Source organism: Fukomys damarensis, unplaced genomic scaffold (genome assembly GCF_012274545.1).
Source record: "Fukomys damarensis isolate Sample0158 unplaced genomic scaffold, DMR_v1.0_HiC HiC_scaffold_9, whole genome shotgun sequence".
Classification (NCBI taxonomy): Eukaryota; Metazoa; Chordata; class Mammalia; order Rodentia; family Bathyergidae; genus Fukomys; species Fukomys damarensis.
Genome location: NW_022900921.1, coordinates 37,312,092 through 37,328,372, shown reverse-complemented (window position 1 = coordinate 37,328,372; position 16,281 = coordinate 37,312,092). Strand labels below are relative to the sequence as shown.

Here is a 16,281-nt window from a genome sequence, read left to right as displayed (position 1 = left end):
ATGTCCACACAAAGAATCCTGTGTATGAATTTTCAAAGTATTCATCTGAAATAGCTGAAAAATGGAACCAAGTGTTAAGATACAAACTGCAGTCAAAACATATAAAATTCAGTTACATAAAATATTAGAAAATGCAAATTAACCTATAATATCAGGAACTGATATGTAGTTGCTTGAGGGAGGCAAAAGGCAGAGGAAGGAGATAAAGAACAAGTAAAGTATTAAACTTTGAGGGAGTGATGGATATGTTCATTATCTTGATGGTAGTGATGGTTTCAAAGTAAATACACATACAAAAATTCATCAAGGTACACACTTTAATCGTGCAATTTTTTAGGATCAACTATATATAATAAATATTTTTTAAGTATAATAGAAGGCCTGAAAATGCTGAAATTTGAAACAGCTATGATGTTAACAAAACAGAACGACTGCATAAACAGTATTAAAAGAAAAATCTTTGGACAAGAATTCTTGAGGGCTGGGGATTTAGCTCTGTGGTTCCACTGCCTGCCTCGCAAGCACTAAAGGCTCCGAGTTTGCTTCCGGTATCAAAAAAAAGAAAGGAAAGAAAGGAAAGAAAGGAAAGAAAGGAAAGAAAGGAAAGAAAGGAAAGAAAGGAAAGAAAGGAAAGAAAGGAAAGAAAGGAAAGAAAGGAAAGAAAGGAAAGAAAGGAAAGAAAGGAAAGAAAGGAAAGAAAGAAAGAAAGAAAGAAAGAAAGAAAGAAAGAGAAAGGAAGAAAGAAAGAGGAAGGAAGGAAGGAAGGAAGGAAGGAAGGAAGGAAGGAAGGAAAAACTTTTTTTAATAATGTATAAAGAGTAGTTAGTAATCACTGGCCCAAGTAAGTAAAATTGGTAAGCAATTTAAAATTTCAAAAAACCATTAGAAAATTTCAAAGTATGAGGCACATATACTTATTTTGCTAAATTTTAAATTATAATATATATCTGATATCAAACCATTTTATTAATTGGATACAATTATTTCCTGTTTTACCAAAGATTCCACTGAGAAAGAATAAAAGGTGGAATCAGTGAATGTTTAAAAAATCTTTTGAGAAGATTTCTCCCTAAAATAAATCACTATCTTATAGAACATGAAGTATGAGTTATATCATATTTGAATTTATGATCACATCTAGGAGTTATTTCATGATGGTACAAATTCTCATTCTTCTACTTTGATTCTCAAGTACTACGAGTACCTACTATACACAAGGCATTGCGCTACATGCTATTCTTTTTTTTTTTTTGGTTTTTTTGAGACAAGGTCTCACTATATAGTTGAGACTGACCTGGAATTCACTATGTAGCCCAGGCTGGTCTCGAACTCACAGTGATTCTCCTGCCTCAGCCTCCTGAGTGCTGGAATTACAGGCGTGCGCCACCATGCCCGGCGCTACATGCTATTCTTAGAGTAAAATGAATGCTATATAATAGTATTTGCTTTTTTTTAGGTATTAGTATCATAGAGAAAATTTAACTTCAAAAATGATACTTGTAGAAATGAAACAAAAGTTACTACACTTCTACAATTGCTAGTATAATTATATTTATTGAGAACTTTAGTTGTATTTACTAAAAAAATTCTGTAGCCAAAGCAGAATACATTCAACTCCCTTTAAAACTGCATTCTCTTATTAATACAAAATAAATGATTTTTATATTTGCAATATTTAAAATGAAAGATAACCTGAGGGAATAACATTTTAATTCCACTGAAAATAGTCTGGTCAAAATCAAAATAAGATTTTGATCTTCTGATTAAGAATGCAATTTCTAATTTCAGTTGAATGATGTTTTGTACCTTATTGATGTTTGGCTCCTCCATCATAGAATTTTTGATGATTTCACTGTTGTCCCCTAATGACTTCATCAAGAATAATCACATAACAAAGAGTAAAGATGAGATTTAACATGAAAAATATTGGGGGATATTAAAATTTTTTTTATTTTAACTAAATTGACTAGAAAAGAATATGGAACTGAGTCATCATTCTTAAATTTCATATACCTTACAAGAAGTATTATGACAGTGCATGGCTAGGGTGCAGGACAACTTAATAGCTCAGAACACATTAACCACCACTATAAATTTTATTCTACCACATAAAAAATTTACTTATTTTGAAATGTTAATATTTAAGCAAGACTGAGCCTAAAGTACTTTATATTTAAAAACTCAGAGCCACAAGTACCAGAGTACTATGAATGAAAAAACAAAATCGTTCTCTTCTACATGACCCTGTCTTATTCCCATGATAACATAACCCTTCAGAAAAATCTGAATGGAAAATTTCCATTTTTATTTTTTAAATTCTCTCATACCAATTTAGCCAAAAACAGTCAATGAATTGAGTGGAGGCACACATTCTCCACTCAAGGGGGATATTACATTTAAAGAAAAAGTTGATTCAAAACTTTTAATTGTCAGAAAATGAAATAAAACAGAAAAGGGAACTGGAAACAAAGAGCACATCTGCCAGCTGGGCATGGTGGCACACGCCTGTAATCCCAGCACTTGGGAGGCTAAGGCAGGAGTATCACTGTGAGTTCCAGACCAGCCTGGACTACATAATGAATTACAGGTCAGTCTCAACTAGATAGTGAGACCCTGTCTCAAACAAAATAAAACAAAAAACAAACAAACAGAAAGAAAGAAAAGAAAAGAGCACATCTGCCAAGTCCCATTTTTCTGATGGGATGGCTCAGACATTCTATCTGCAGGCATGAGTGCTTAATTTTCAAATAGGTAGAAGTAGGGAAGCCATTCTATTTTAAAAATGTGTGTACCAGTAAGCTATACTATATAGGTAAAGAAAAGATCTGAGGATATGCTAGGACTTTAAGGTTAGATCGAGGAATAGGTCAAAAATGGTAGTTTAGTGTCCACGCCTGGAAAGGAATAAAGCAACTCATCCATTTTCCCCCAAGATTTACACATAACCATCATTTTATACCAGAAAGTACAAGGTCATTTTGTGAGTAGTCAAATTTCCAGTAAAAATGAAATAATTTCATATCAACTCAATGAAGTTAAGATTTAACTCCATTTAACCTATATGTGCTATATAAATTTTTCTTTTCATATTCTCTTATCAAAAAGTCTAAGAGTACTATGAATAAGAATAAAATGGCAAAGTAATAATAAAAAATGTCTCATAACTTCAAAGTGAATGGAAGAATAAATAAGTCTACTAATCAAAAACTGCAAAGCAGGGGTGAAATAGTCATTTTACAGATAAAAAATAAAATTCAGAAGAATAGTTAGCTTTTTGATTACAAAATTGTTAGTTTACCACATATGTTCATGCTTTCAATTAAAATAATTGCAATAAAACTAATAAAGAAATGTATGTAAAAATGTATAAATGTATTAATGATCTACTATTTTCATGCATTCTGCCTTGGTTATCCTACCATATCCCCTTAATAATTTTATTTCTGAATCAATAAGACAATCAAAATTTGAATATTCACATTAAAAGGTACACTAGAGACACCAAAGTAACAAGCCAAGTAAACACATACTTTATATAGAACAATGCAGCAATGCTTTATACACTACATCAGAATGCTATTAACTTTTCAGAAATTATTTTAGGCAAAGATATAATGAACACCACTTTTCTAGTACACATATCCTAATCAGTCTTACACTCTTCTTTAGCTGATTCATTCCTAATTTTATCCAAACATTTTCTAGAAATATTCTCATGGTACTCATATACTAAATAAGACACAGTTTACATAAGGTTAACAAATGAAACATTCACATTTGCCAAGATTTCAGTGTAATACCAAGGTACTCATGTCAAAATATCTTTAAGTCTGAAAGAATATTATATATTCTGTTTCCTAGTGTGAGCAATTTAAATATATTTACAAAATTAGGGAAATGGTAAAGAAAAGCACCTACAGTTGTCTCTTACAAATTACTACTTAAGAGACAATAAGATATATGTTAATTTTCCTTCTTTTCAAAGTTTGATGTCATCTTGCTTTTTGCTTAATTTTCTAATGTGAAGTCATTCTATTATTTCTCCAACAAGTATATTTTGTTTTACCTCCCATTTTATTTTTTCATGTTTTATTTTTTATTACTACAAGTTTGCAGCATATAATGACTACAATCATTGTGGGGAGCTGATACAGGTATATAACACATCTTAACTCCACCACTGTTTATTCACCTAATATTTTTTAGAATAAAAACTTTTCTTAATGGAGGAAGCAAAATGTTCATATGCATTCAGATACAAGTTTCCCATACTAACAAACTGGTGCTTTCTTAGTAGCATTGAATTAAATGACAAAAATCAAAACAAAACCCAGAAACATTATGATAATAACATCAAAGCATAATCAACCAATAATTATAAATTAATTTGCGTTTGCAAAATTTCATTTAGCTACACATAATCTATAGAAGAAGAAAAAGTGTTTAAAATGTTTTCAGTATTCAAATCCAGTTCAGTTAAACTTCTAAGACTTCTGGTAACTATCACATGAAATCACAGGAAATTTCTTGTCTTTAAAAAACTGATCATACTAAATAAAAATAGAGAGAAAGATACAGAATCTAAAAAAAATCTGAGAAAAAAGTCCCAAATACCTTTAATGACTTTAAAACTGATTTATGAAAAAATTGTTACTCTTCTTTTGAATCATTTGTTCTAGAATTAATTACATGTTTTTGATATAAAAATGAACTTTCAAAAAAAATCCGTAAAATGTATCTCAAACGCATGCAAGACAAGACTTTGGAATAGAATAGTAGAGGTATTAATATATACAAACCTCATTTAGACATCGCTTCTTTGTGAAAATATTTCTGATAAAAGTTTCTTGAATTTCTTCCTGCTTCACCAAATACTGCCAAAGCCTCTTTACAGACAGTGCCAGATGATGTTTGGATCTACAGATAGTAATTTAATTATGTACTTTGGATATTTCTGATTAAATTGACCACAATTTCTTGGTGCTATTATGAATGCTTATTAAAATAAATTAACTAGAATTACACCATATGATCTAGGAAAGCAGCCAGAAGCATTTTTTTAAAGATCACACAGTAAACACTATAGGCTTCATGGAGTGGATGGTTTATAGCACAATGCTCAACTGTGCCAAAGTACTGAGAAAGCAGTCATATGAACAATTTGTGCATCCCTAATTTGAAATGTTCCCGAATCCAAAATGCTCCCTAATATGAAAACTTTTAAGCACTGATATGATGCTAAAAAAAGTTTTAGATTTAGAGTATTCTGGGGGAGATTCAACCAGTAAAGTATGCAAATATTCCAAAACCTGAGAAACACTGAAAACTAAAACATTCTGGTCCCAATCAGGATAGTCATCCTGCAATATGCAAATGACAGGCATGTCTGTGATTCAATAACATAATTATAAAAGCAGTAAGAGGTCTAGATTTGGACACAGAAGCTGGCCATAGTTGGCTGACCCCTAATCTAGGGACATGAGATATAACAAAAATAGGCTTATTTTCTAGAAGAGAACTAGGAGTAGTACTACTTAGTATTTTCCATTTTGCTATTGATAACCAATGAGTTAAGTAAGAGCATCTACAAGAACATTAAAAAAAACTTAATACTAAACCAGTAAGCAAACCATTGAGTTCAGTAAATGTTTTTTTGTATAAGACTTTCTGCAAGCATAGCACTGGTTTACCCTTTGGTTCAAATTTTCACCATGGGCAATAAAATATTTATTGATGGCTATTTTGAACAACATTGCTCTAGAGCAGATATCAGCAAACTACAGACCATAGGCCAAATCTAGTCTGCCTCACATTTAAAAAAAATAAAACTTACTGGACAACAGCCAAGGCTCAATGTTTATATACTGTCTTAATTAAGGTCTATGGTTGCTTTCACTCTACAAAGGTAGAGGGTCAGAAGTTGTAAAAAAGGACATCCCCAAAACCCTACAATACTTACTAAATGGACCTTTGCAAGAAAAGTTTGCTACCTTGTACTACCTTAGCCATTACACAAAGACTCACACATAAGCCTACAACAGAAAATTAAATTTAGGTCTTAAATATTTTTCTCTAAATACCACCTGAAAACATTGTGATTTAGTAAAATTCCTTACTTAAGAACAGTACTCACAGGAAAACCTACCTGAAAGGAGTATTTGTAGGTTCCAGCAAAGCTTTGTGGCGGAGAATTGCAGGACCTGCAGATGACCTCTCTTCAGAGGTATGACCGGAGATATAGTTTTCAGGTGGTCCACCATGGATTTCAAGTCGTCGAAGAAGAACTTGTTCCCAACATTGAAGAGTTTTTAGAACAGCATGACAAAGAGGTGAACTAACTGGAAGCTCTAGAAGGGGAAAATATATTTGAACCCATTTGTCTTCTGCAATAAAATGCTACATTTAATTGTAAGAAAGCCTAAGGTAAGTTATTAACACACATTTTAACAGGACAGATGTGGGAATGGAAATTTACCAGGCTGAAAAATAGGATACTCTCATCAAGTACTTAACTGAATGACACATTTAATGATGGTTTGTTCAGTTAAAAGTAACCTGTCTATTAAAACAAAGTCTTTAAGCTTTTTCAAAACTATTTTAAAAAATTTACTGAATAAAAAAATCAAAGCAGTCATACAATTAATTCATACTAAGATATTTATTACCTGCAAGATCATGACCTGCAAAGGGATAGAAGGTTTTCAAATTGTTGAGCACCAATTGTACCATCGCCAGTCGCATCAGTGACCAACTAAAAATAAAATGAAAATGGGTCTGTCAAAAATATATGCAGGGATTTATATGAGTACATTACCTTTGACTCAACAACTCTATTATTAGGAATCTATCCTGAAGATATACCTCTACAAGAATAAAGTAATACACATACACACACAGTAACTCAAATCAGTATTATTGACAACAGCAGAAGAGTAAAAATAACGAAACTTTCTATCGGAAAAGTACAGGGTAAACAACCATTTTTTTTTTTTCCAGTACCCAGGATCGAACTTAGGACCTTGTACTTGCCAGGCACGCATGGTGCCACCGAGCTAAATCCTCAGCCCAATAACTCCATTTTGAAGTATGGAATTTTACAGTAGCCATAAAAATAATGAGTTATGATCTCTTAAGAGTTAATATGGAGAAAACTCCAGTATGTATTAATAATTAAAAATTAAATTTTGAAATACTATGTATGGGGTGCAAGAAAGCAGGGGAAATAAAATTACACAGGTATATTTGTTTACTTCTGCAAACAGAAGGACAAACCAGAAAAATAATAAAAGTAATTATCTACAGATGGTACAGGGAACCAACTGAATGTAGCAGATGAAGACTTCTAATTTCAAATTTTTAAATAGTTTGACTTTTTTGTTTTTGTTTCCAGTACTGGAGACTGAACTCAGGACCTTGTGCTGCAGAAAATAACTTGAAATATTCCATACCTATATGAATTTGAATTAGAATGCTCTTGGAGATGGAAATCTGAAGCTGAAACATCAATGTCATCATCATCATCGTCATCACCGCTTTCCAGACTCTCCTCTGAGTCGTATTCTGCTCTGCTTTGGGAAGGGGGTAAAAAAGGCTGAAACAAAAAAAGTTATGTAATTTATCATAAAATATAGTTTAATAGCAACAAGTCATCTCATTTGTAAATATTTTATTATAATAAAGTAACTAGTACCTGCCATACTATGCCTTTCACATCACTTCTACAATTTCCTTATTTATCCATTTACCAAAAATTTTTGTTTACATTATGTAACCAAAAGTGTATTTGACTTAAGAAAGTTTAACATGGATACAGTCATTGCCCTAAGCGTTTATCTTTTAGTTGTAAAGGTAGGCAAAAACCAGAAAACTAAAAAATTATATTAAGTGCTACAAAAATATTTTGAGATGGAGCACAATAAGAATTGAGATAAGCTGATCATGAAAGGTCTCTCTGCAAGGTAGCGTTTGAGACCTAAAGGACAAAAAAGAACAGACCACACAACAACAAGGGAGAAAGGGTTATAGGCAGCAAAATACCATGTAGAAAAATTCTAATTGAGAAAGAGTCAAGAATGAAAAAAAGCAGTTTGACAAAAACCTCATAAGCAAGAGAATAAAAGAAACGGTTAAAAGAAAACAGCAAATAACAGCTCAGGCAGAAACCTATAGGCAATAGTAAGGAGCAGAATGTATTGCCAAAGATGAGTTTTAAGGAGAGGACAACTCTCCTTAAATTTATAATTTCAGAAGAATACTATAACCACTTTATTATTTTGTTGACATTCCACATTAAGCTTTAACTCTGACGATACCCAAACAGCATGACAATTTTAGAATTATTTTCCAATAATGGTACATAAGATCCTAATGGTATAATTGACAATGTGAAATAGAAAGAAAAGGGCTAAAGGTGCAGGTGAAGTGGAAAGGGTAGGGGAAAGGAAATAAGGGAAAAGAAAAAAACCATGAGAAAATGAAAAAATGGAAATAAAGTATTTGTAAATAGGGAAGGGAGAAGAGGGTGAAGGGAGGGCAGGGATATGGGGAAAAAATGAGAACTAAGACCTGTCATGTAAAGGTACAAGATCCCAATGATGAATGTAACTGTACTGTATACCTAAAATGTACCGATAAACTCAATGAGAAAAAAAAAAATTACTTTCCATGCCCAAATCTTAGTTTCAGTGACATTAACTCAATGTTCATACAGAGATAAGTAGTTTCATCCACAATTTATTGAACTGCAAATCAGATTTATTAAAATGTTATGATGACCAAGGAAAGAATAAACCTCTGAAAAATACCTTGGCAGGTTCTTGGATGTCACAATATATAGCAACATTATTGGAATGTTTAAATTATTAGAAGTTAAGAATATGAAGTACCTGTCAAGATTTCAACAATAAAAATATTTTTAAAAGACCATCATATTTGATAATAAATTGGATTTATACAAGTGATAATTTCAAAATAAATAAAACCCGAGTTGAAAAATGGCTCCTACCCTTATGCTACCCCAGCATATTTTATAATCCATTATCATTTAGATGAGCCTGTCTCTGAAACTTTAATGCTCAAATCTACCAGAGGGATCTTTTTATTTATTTATTTATTTTTGGTACCAGGGATCGAACTCAGGACCTTGCGCTTTTAGGGCAGGCACAATGCCACAGAGCTAAATCTCCAGCCCTCTAAGGGCTCTTTTAAGAATGCAGTTTCTGATTATTCTGTGGGCCCTGCAGAGTACCTACATTTCTAACAAACTACAGATGAAGCTGATGCTGCTAGTCCTTAGGTCATTTTTTGAGAAGCAAGGTGGTTTAGTATGCATAAGGACAATTTCTTGCTTTACATAATAACTGTATGGTTTTTAGTGATTTCATGTTGCATTATCTTAAAATAAAAAATAACAAAAAATGATTAAAAAATGTCTTGGAAGAAAAAGAATGCTTTAGTTAAGAGAAAGCTTAGCCGGGCGTGGTGGTGCACACCTGTAATCCCAGCACTTGGGAGGCTGAGACAGGAGGATTGCTGTGCGTTTGAGACCAGCCTGGGCTACCCAGTGAGTTCCAGTTCAGTCTCAACTACATAGTGAGACCCTGTCTCAAAAAAAAAAAAAAAAAAAAAGAGAGAGAAAGCTTAAAGTATATCAAGTTGCCAGTGTTTGTGTTTGTTTGACAGTGATACTTTTGATACATTACAATATAAATCAGGACACTAAGTTCTGGTAACCATAAAAAATGAAGTTACTATAGCTTGAGGCTCTCCTCCAGTTAATTCAAGTCCAGAAAATTCAAGCCAGTACACTGCAAAACCACTATTAAAAATCTTTAATGGTAAACTTATCCATTTAAGTTATTTATAAACTTGCTTTAAGCTATTCCATGTCCTCCTCCTCTTTCAATAAATAAATGCTTTCTCTTTCGACTTATAGTTAAACACCGTGCACCACCGAATGCCCCTCCCTTTAAAAATCAAACAAAACTGTCTCTGACCAGAGGACCCAGTGCAAAAAGGTTGGCTTCTTTAACATATTCATAGGTATACGCATCTATTTCCACAGGATTAATCTTACATGTGATTGGCTGGCTTTAGTTATGGCCAAGATGACACCCTTGTTTTTTCACAAAAGACAGATTAGGATGAGAATCTATCAATACTACTACTGCAACATTTAAATGTTTTCTTCAATCCAGAGGCACTTTGAAGAACACATTTCATGTCAGATTTAAAGGAAAGCACATGGTGCTCAGGAAAACTGGTATAATCAAACATTTGAGTCTGTAGAATATGACTGAGTACACATCATATGATACTTTGATATTCAGGATAGAGCTTTTTGGGAAGCTGTTTGAAAATCAAGCTTGTATCAGTTACTCGTCTGCGAAATACATGGATCACAGGAATATTATTGTTATAAGCACACAGTACTGAATCAGTTGCAGTAAGCCCAGAACCTACAATTAACACCAGATCCACTTTGCCATGCAATTTTCCTTTGCTTACAGGAGCTCCAAATTCAAGCACTGAATGAAATACAAAAGGAAAATCTTTCCCTTCAATTTCTAGATAGGCTGGAGAATCCAATGTTCCAGTTGCTAGAGCTACATTCTCAGCAAAGGGAACACAAGAACCATCTGCTATTTGCTGATAACCTCTGATTACCCAGTTTCTCTTGACAATTTTGACTTCTCGATCTATAAATGTTATTGAAATATCTCTGTCTTGATCATCACTGTCATGATCTCTGCAGAGTCTTGATACAGAAGTTATAGAAGTATTTTCTCTGAAATTCTTTTGAAGAACCATGACTTTTACACAATGTTTATAGGAGCAAGTTATTTCCTCTGGCATAACTCGATCCCCTTTTAGGTTCCTTCATTTGCAAGACACCCAATCTTTAAATTGCAGTCCAGGTAGCGCCATCCAATCTCCAAAGCTGATTCTCAACACGGAGCCTTTTATATTATGCCAAGCCTCACCAGGTGAACCTTTACCAAGAACTAAGTAAGGGATATAATGATGTTGCTCTAATCATTAGATGGATGGACAATCATACCCTAAGTCAGCATCTGGATGACGAAGTGTATCAAAAGTACTGCAACTGGATTGGGTGATCGGCCCTCAAGGCCCTCAGACAGGTATTCCAAGTCCTGATCAACAATGCTTCCTCTAATTTACTATGAAAGATTGTATTTGGCTGCATTGCTTCTGATGATAAATATGGTCTATAGCCTGATAAAATATATGCAAGGCATATTCCTGAGGGTTCCTTTCCTACTATCACCATAGGCAAAGTCACTGATGAATATTCAAGTAAAGAAGTTTCTTCAGTGAATAGCATCGGTATAACTATTCACACCAAATTATCATCAAAATATTGCACTAAGGAATTAAAAATCTCTCCTTCAGTTTTGGTGTCACTATAATTTCTGAAATGCCTGGCCAGGGAGCAGTGAAGGCACCACATGGGCATGAGGCATGGCACAAGAGAAACCGAGCGAGGCCAGCACTGCTGCCACCTCTCCCCAAAGAGCTGCCCACCCTGAGTGCCCACTTGCTCTGGGCTGCAGGGTCCACTGGGCGCTCCCACCTTGCCATGGCCATGGGGCCCACTGGAGCTCGGTTGCGCTGGAGTCCACTCAGAGCAGCCTATAACCACTTTCTTTTGAGAAAAAAAAAAAATCAAATAGCAAGAATAGAAACAGAGACATCAAAATCTAATGCCAGAATTGGCAGCATAGTTACAGGATAAGGTTGGAGAGAAATATCAGATTTAAAAAAACATTTACTAATTTGTAGATAGAATGATAAAACCAGAGAAAATAGAGAAAAAACAGGAGTCACTGGGCAGTTATAAGGATGAAAATGCTATTTACTAAAATCAAAGGGCTTTAGAGATATAGGAGGTACTGGGAAAAGTAAATAACTTAAAAAGAAAATCAAGATTCAAGGGTCAACTCAAAGCAGAAGGATGAAAAGAGGAATGAACAGTAAGTTTAGAGGAAAAATATCAGAAGCAACCAGCATCAAGGGAACAGGAGATAAACGAATTTCGAGGAGGGAGTGGTTAAGTATGTTAAATATTGCTAACAGGTCAGACAAAATGATAATAGAAAAATATTTTGTTATATTTGACGTGGATCTTACCTGAATTTCTACAAGAGCAGTTTCTGTGGAGTAAGTTGGGTTATACAAATGAGTGAGTATGAAATGGAAATACTGTAAGGCACGAGAAAGAAAACATTTCTTTTGGTTTCTCTGGTTTTGAAAAGTTGAAGAAAATGTGAACAAGAAGCAAAGAAATGGCGCAGTAGCTTAAAAGAGTAACGGGCCAAAGCAGAGGTTTGGAAAACAGGTTTTGTAATACACTCATGCCCTGAAGAAATAGAACAAATAGAAAGTAAGAGCACTGAAAGCACAGGAGAAATACAAAGAACACGATTCAGAATAGAAATGGAGAAAATGGCATCTAATAGAACACAGACATCCTCCATAGTAACAGGGGGAAAGAATAAGATGTGAATAAATGTAGACTAGATTATAGTTTTATGCCAGGATGATGAAAGACTTTTGTCTGATTCTATTTCTTAGTGACTTATAAGGTGAGGTATGTTAAGAGTAAGGACAGGGAGCGAGGTGTTTAGCTTGACTAGTACACACAACAACCTGGATTCAATATTCAATCTCCAGCACCACTCCCCCGCAAAAGTGAAGATAGGATGGAATTTTGAAGTTTGAAAAGAAAAGGTGCGAAATCTTGGATCTAGGGAAGCCCAACAAGAAACATATCAGGAAAGAAAGAACTTCTAAAGTTTCTTTTAAAGGCTGATTAAGGAGCATGGGAAGTCTGCTTGACAAAAGGCGACAGTAAAACTAGACTGTTTTAAAAAACGGCCTCTGGAAATTGACCAAAAGCACATAACACAGAGAACCATTTATTTAAGAAAATCTACCAAGTATGGATAAAACAGTGTGAATCTGTTGGTCAGGAAAAGTTCTCATCTCATCTCAAGATCTATAGGCATAATTTTACCAAAGCCAGCAGTGAGGACTAATACATTCATGGGTGGTTTAACAAACAGGGATATATTCTGAGAATTGTGCTCTTTGTTAGGCAATTTTGCTGTTGTGCAAACATAATAGATTGTCCCTAAGCAAATCCAGATAGAATAGACTATATACTTCAGCTATACAGCACATATTGCTGTACATACAATCTCTCATTTACAGAACATGCTTAGGAGGTGTAATAACCACAATTTTGTAATTCCAGTCCTCTGCCAAAAGGGGGTGTCTTTAAAATTTCATGTCCATGAACATTATAAAAATAATATAGTGATCTTAGTGTCAAACAATTAGGAAAGACTAAAATCTCAACTAGCCTGAGGTTTTGTTACTGACTGAAGCAAGGACATACCAAGCAGAAATTTAAAAAGGAGATCCAGGAACAAGACAGCTAAATAAAACCTTGCTAACCAATAGTCTTGTATCCAGCAAAAACTATCCTTCAACAGTGAACAGGAAATAAAGATAGGGTATACTCAAATAAAGTGCCTAGTAAATATTTGTTGAATGACTCTGCAGAGACAACAAGGAACAAAGAAACACAAATTGCATTCAATTCATGAAGCATGTAGGACAGATGTGGCAAATCTATGGCGTGCCACAATGGGCTGTTTGTTACCACTGAAAGCTCTAAAAGTTTAACCATCACTGATCTAGGATACGAAAAAATAAAAGCTATAACCTAACAGTGCTGGGAGATGGTGTCATCAGAGAACACACAGATGCTCATTAATGCAAGGCAGTACAGAGAACATCTAGAAATTGGTAATATGAGCCATCAGGCTGATCACATGAAAACAAGATATAAATATACAGATACAGACTCTGCTTTTGGACTATAAAAATGAATATACAAGTAGAAATTACAAAAAACAATCCTAATAGTCAGTGGTAGAAAGCTACAAATGTTCTCTAAACTTTAAAAATATCTGTCAAAACATTAAAAAACTTTTGCTGTAGATGAGTGTTTGCCTTCCTCTAACTTTATAACTTAGGATATGAAGCAAGCATCTTTTCTTTTCTATGCTTCAACTTCTAAGTTTTTATCAGTGTCTAGCATTTTAGTCTTTGTAGTTTGAATGCTGTGAATCTACTATAAAGTTTTTTTTTCCTAAGGTCACTCTCTCTGGAGCATCTTCATGATTTCCTTACAACTGTTTTCTATGTTTATGTTGCTAAGTTTACTTTCACTGTTTTAACACCAATGTCAACATTCCCAAAGTTTGAATTTTTTTTCTAACTTCATTTATGTTTAATTTGAATTTTACTCTCAGTATTATCTTTTTTTTTTAAACTTTCATCCTAGTTGGCCAATTCTCTCTTTTGATGATCTCATTTTCTAAATAGGACATGTATTATTGGAGACAAGTAAAACTACTACATGATGTACTGTGTGAACTGAGTAACAGGTGCTAAGTGATCAATCACAGACAGACTTGAAAAGACTGACCTGACTAGGCACTGAACATGAGATGCATGTTATTTTAGTGATAAATGAAGGGCTGATACCTCATTTGTATTTTATGCAACTACTCACATTGAATATACTTGAAAATCAAGTTTGAACCATTTTTTCTTTTCGGTACTGGGGATCGAACTCAGGACCTTGTGCTTGCAAGGCAGACTCAGTGCCACTGAACTAAAACCCCGGCTCTTGAACCATGTTGCTGAGGGAGTATGTTTATTTATCTAAATATTGGCAACTGAATGTGTCTATTAAAACAATGCAAGACACTGCCCTTAGTGTTGAAACAATGACGGAGTGAGGATGTGGCTCAGTGCTTGCCTAGCATTTTAAGGTTCTAGGTTTGATCCTCAGCACTCCCCCGAGTGGGTATGAATGACAGATGACTGGGGCACTTTGATTTCTGGTGGTTGTGATTCCTTAGCCACTATCAAGTACATTAACACTAAACATTTAACTAAGTATTCTTTTTTTTGTTTTGGTACCAGGGATTGAACTCGGGTCTTTGTGCTTGCAAGGCAGGTGGCAGAACCATTGAGCTAAATCCCTGGCCCACTAAGTATTCTTTTTATCTCATTTAACAGCACATGCAGAAAAACCTTTTCTAAATCAGAATGGGAAAATGCTTAGAAGCACCAACAAGTACAATCACTTTAAACTCCTTCATTTCTACTTGACCATATAAATATCGATCTCAGTAACACTTTTATTACCTTGGCTATGAAATAGTCCCAGATACTGAGCTCAGGTGGGATAAACTTCTCTTTTACTGTCAATGACTCCTGGCTTACTGGTGGTGAAGAAGCAGTCAGCGGGACAGATCCTCTGCCAGATACTTTTGATGACCTAAAACGTTTGTTCTGTTTTTCTCCTTCTTCAACTAGTGAAGAAACTAAGAAAATAAAGTACTGTTAAAGTAAATACTATTTTCTTTATATTTATTTCACCTGACTTTATATAAGAACTAGGATTAACTATAAGTAAGTACTTATAAAAAAGACAGGATTAGGAAGTATAGAGAAGATTAAGAAAACGGACTAGGGAAAGTGAGAAAAAAATTACCTCCCATATCAAATTCTGCTTTTATTGCAATTTGTTTATCACTTTCTGCATGTTGATTTATTTAATGTACATGAAAAGGTAATAGGATATAATGTGTGCATGTACTTCTGTCCACAATTCAGCTAAGAACACACAGGAAATTTCCTACATCCTTCTACCTTGTGGTGGTGTTTTTGGAGACAGGGAGCTGCTGGGGACTGAACATAGAGCCTCATGCAATCAAAGCGCTAGCTATATCATTAAGCTGTACTCTCAACCTGTTTCATTTTTTTCTTTTTAAAGAATATTATGGAATTTTAAGGTTAACTAAAGGCAACAACTCACTTTGGAGATTCTTCATAATCACTTGGCCTTATATTCACACATAAAACTACATTTTTCATTAGAAAACATTTCAAAATTCAAGTACTATGGCTACTTAATTGGATTGATTCAATATTTTGGAAACAGCTTAGTGATGGAATTCTCTAGTCAATGGAAAGAAAAAAGAAATGGAATTTTTATTTTTCTACTTTCTGGACACTTACAATTAGTATTCTCTGGTCATTTTACTCTAGAATACTAAAAGCATTAACATTTTTAAAAATTCATGCCAACTTTTAATCAACAAAGTAGTTACTCAGAGACAAATTCTCTTAGAAAAAAGAATAGTGTGTTTTTTTTCAATGAACTGAGAAATTACTAGT

At 33.9% G+C, this 16,281-nt stretch overlaps 1 protein-coding gene and 1 pseudogene across 4 annotated transcripts in view; both read right to left on the bottom strand.

Moving 5' to 3' along the window:
* Nucleotides 1–16,281, bottom strand: part of Dmxl1 (Dmx like 1) — a 134,933-nt gene that overhangs the window by 40,036 nt on the left and 78,616 nt on the right. For 2 of the 4 annotated variants that reach the window (XM_010633900.3, XM_033761681.1), the window contains 6 exons: nucleotides 15,247–15,425; nucleotides 7,449–7,591; nucleotides 6,666–6,751; nucleotides 6,146–6,347; nucleotides 4,800–4,917; nucleotides 1,807–1,869 (listed from right to left, as the gene is read on the bottom strand). In XM_010633900.3, coding sequence (XP_010632202.1) covers nucleotides 1,807–1,869; nucleotides 4,800–4,917; nucleotides 6,146–6,347; nucleotides 6,666–6,751; nucleotides 7,449–7,591; nucleotides 15,247–15,425 — 791 coding nt within the window. The remainder of the gene's footprint in view (nucleotides 1–1,806; nucleotides 1,870–4,799; nucleotides 4,918–6,145; nucleotides 6,348–6,665; nucleotides 6,752–7,448; nucleotides 7,592–15,246; nucleotides 15,426–16,281) is intronic. The other 2 variants (XM_033761680.1, XM_010633901.3) reach the window with 1 other exon arrangement.
* LOC104868921 lies at nucleotides 9,873–11,476 on the bottom strand (annotated as a pseudogene).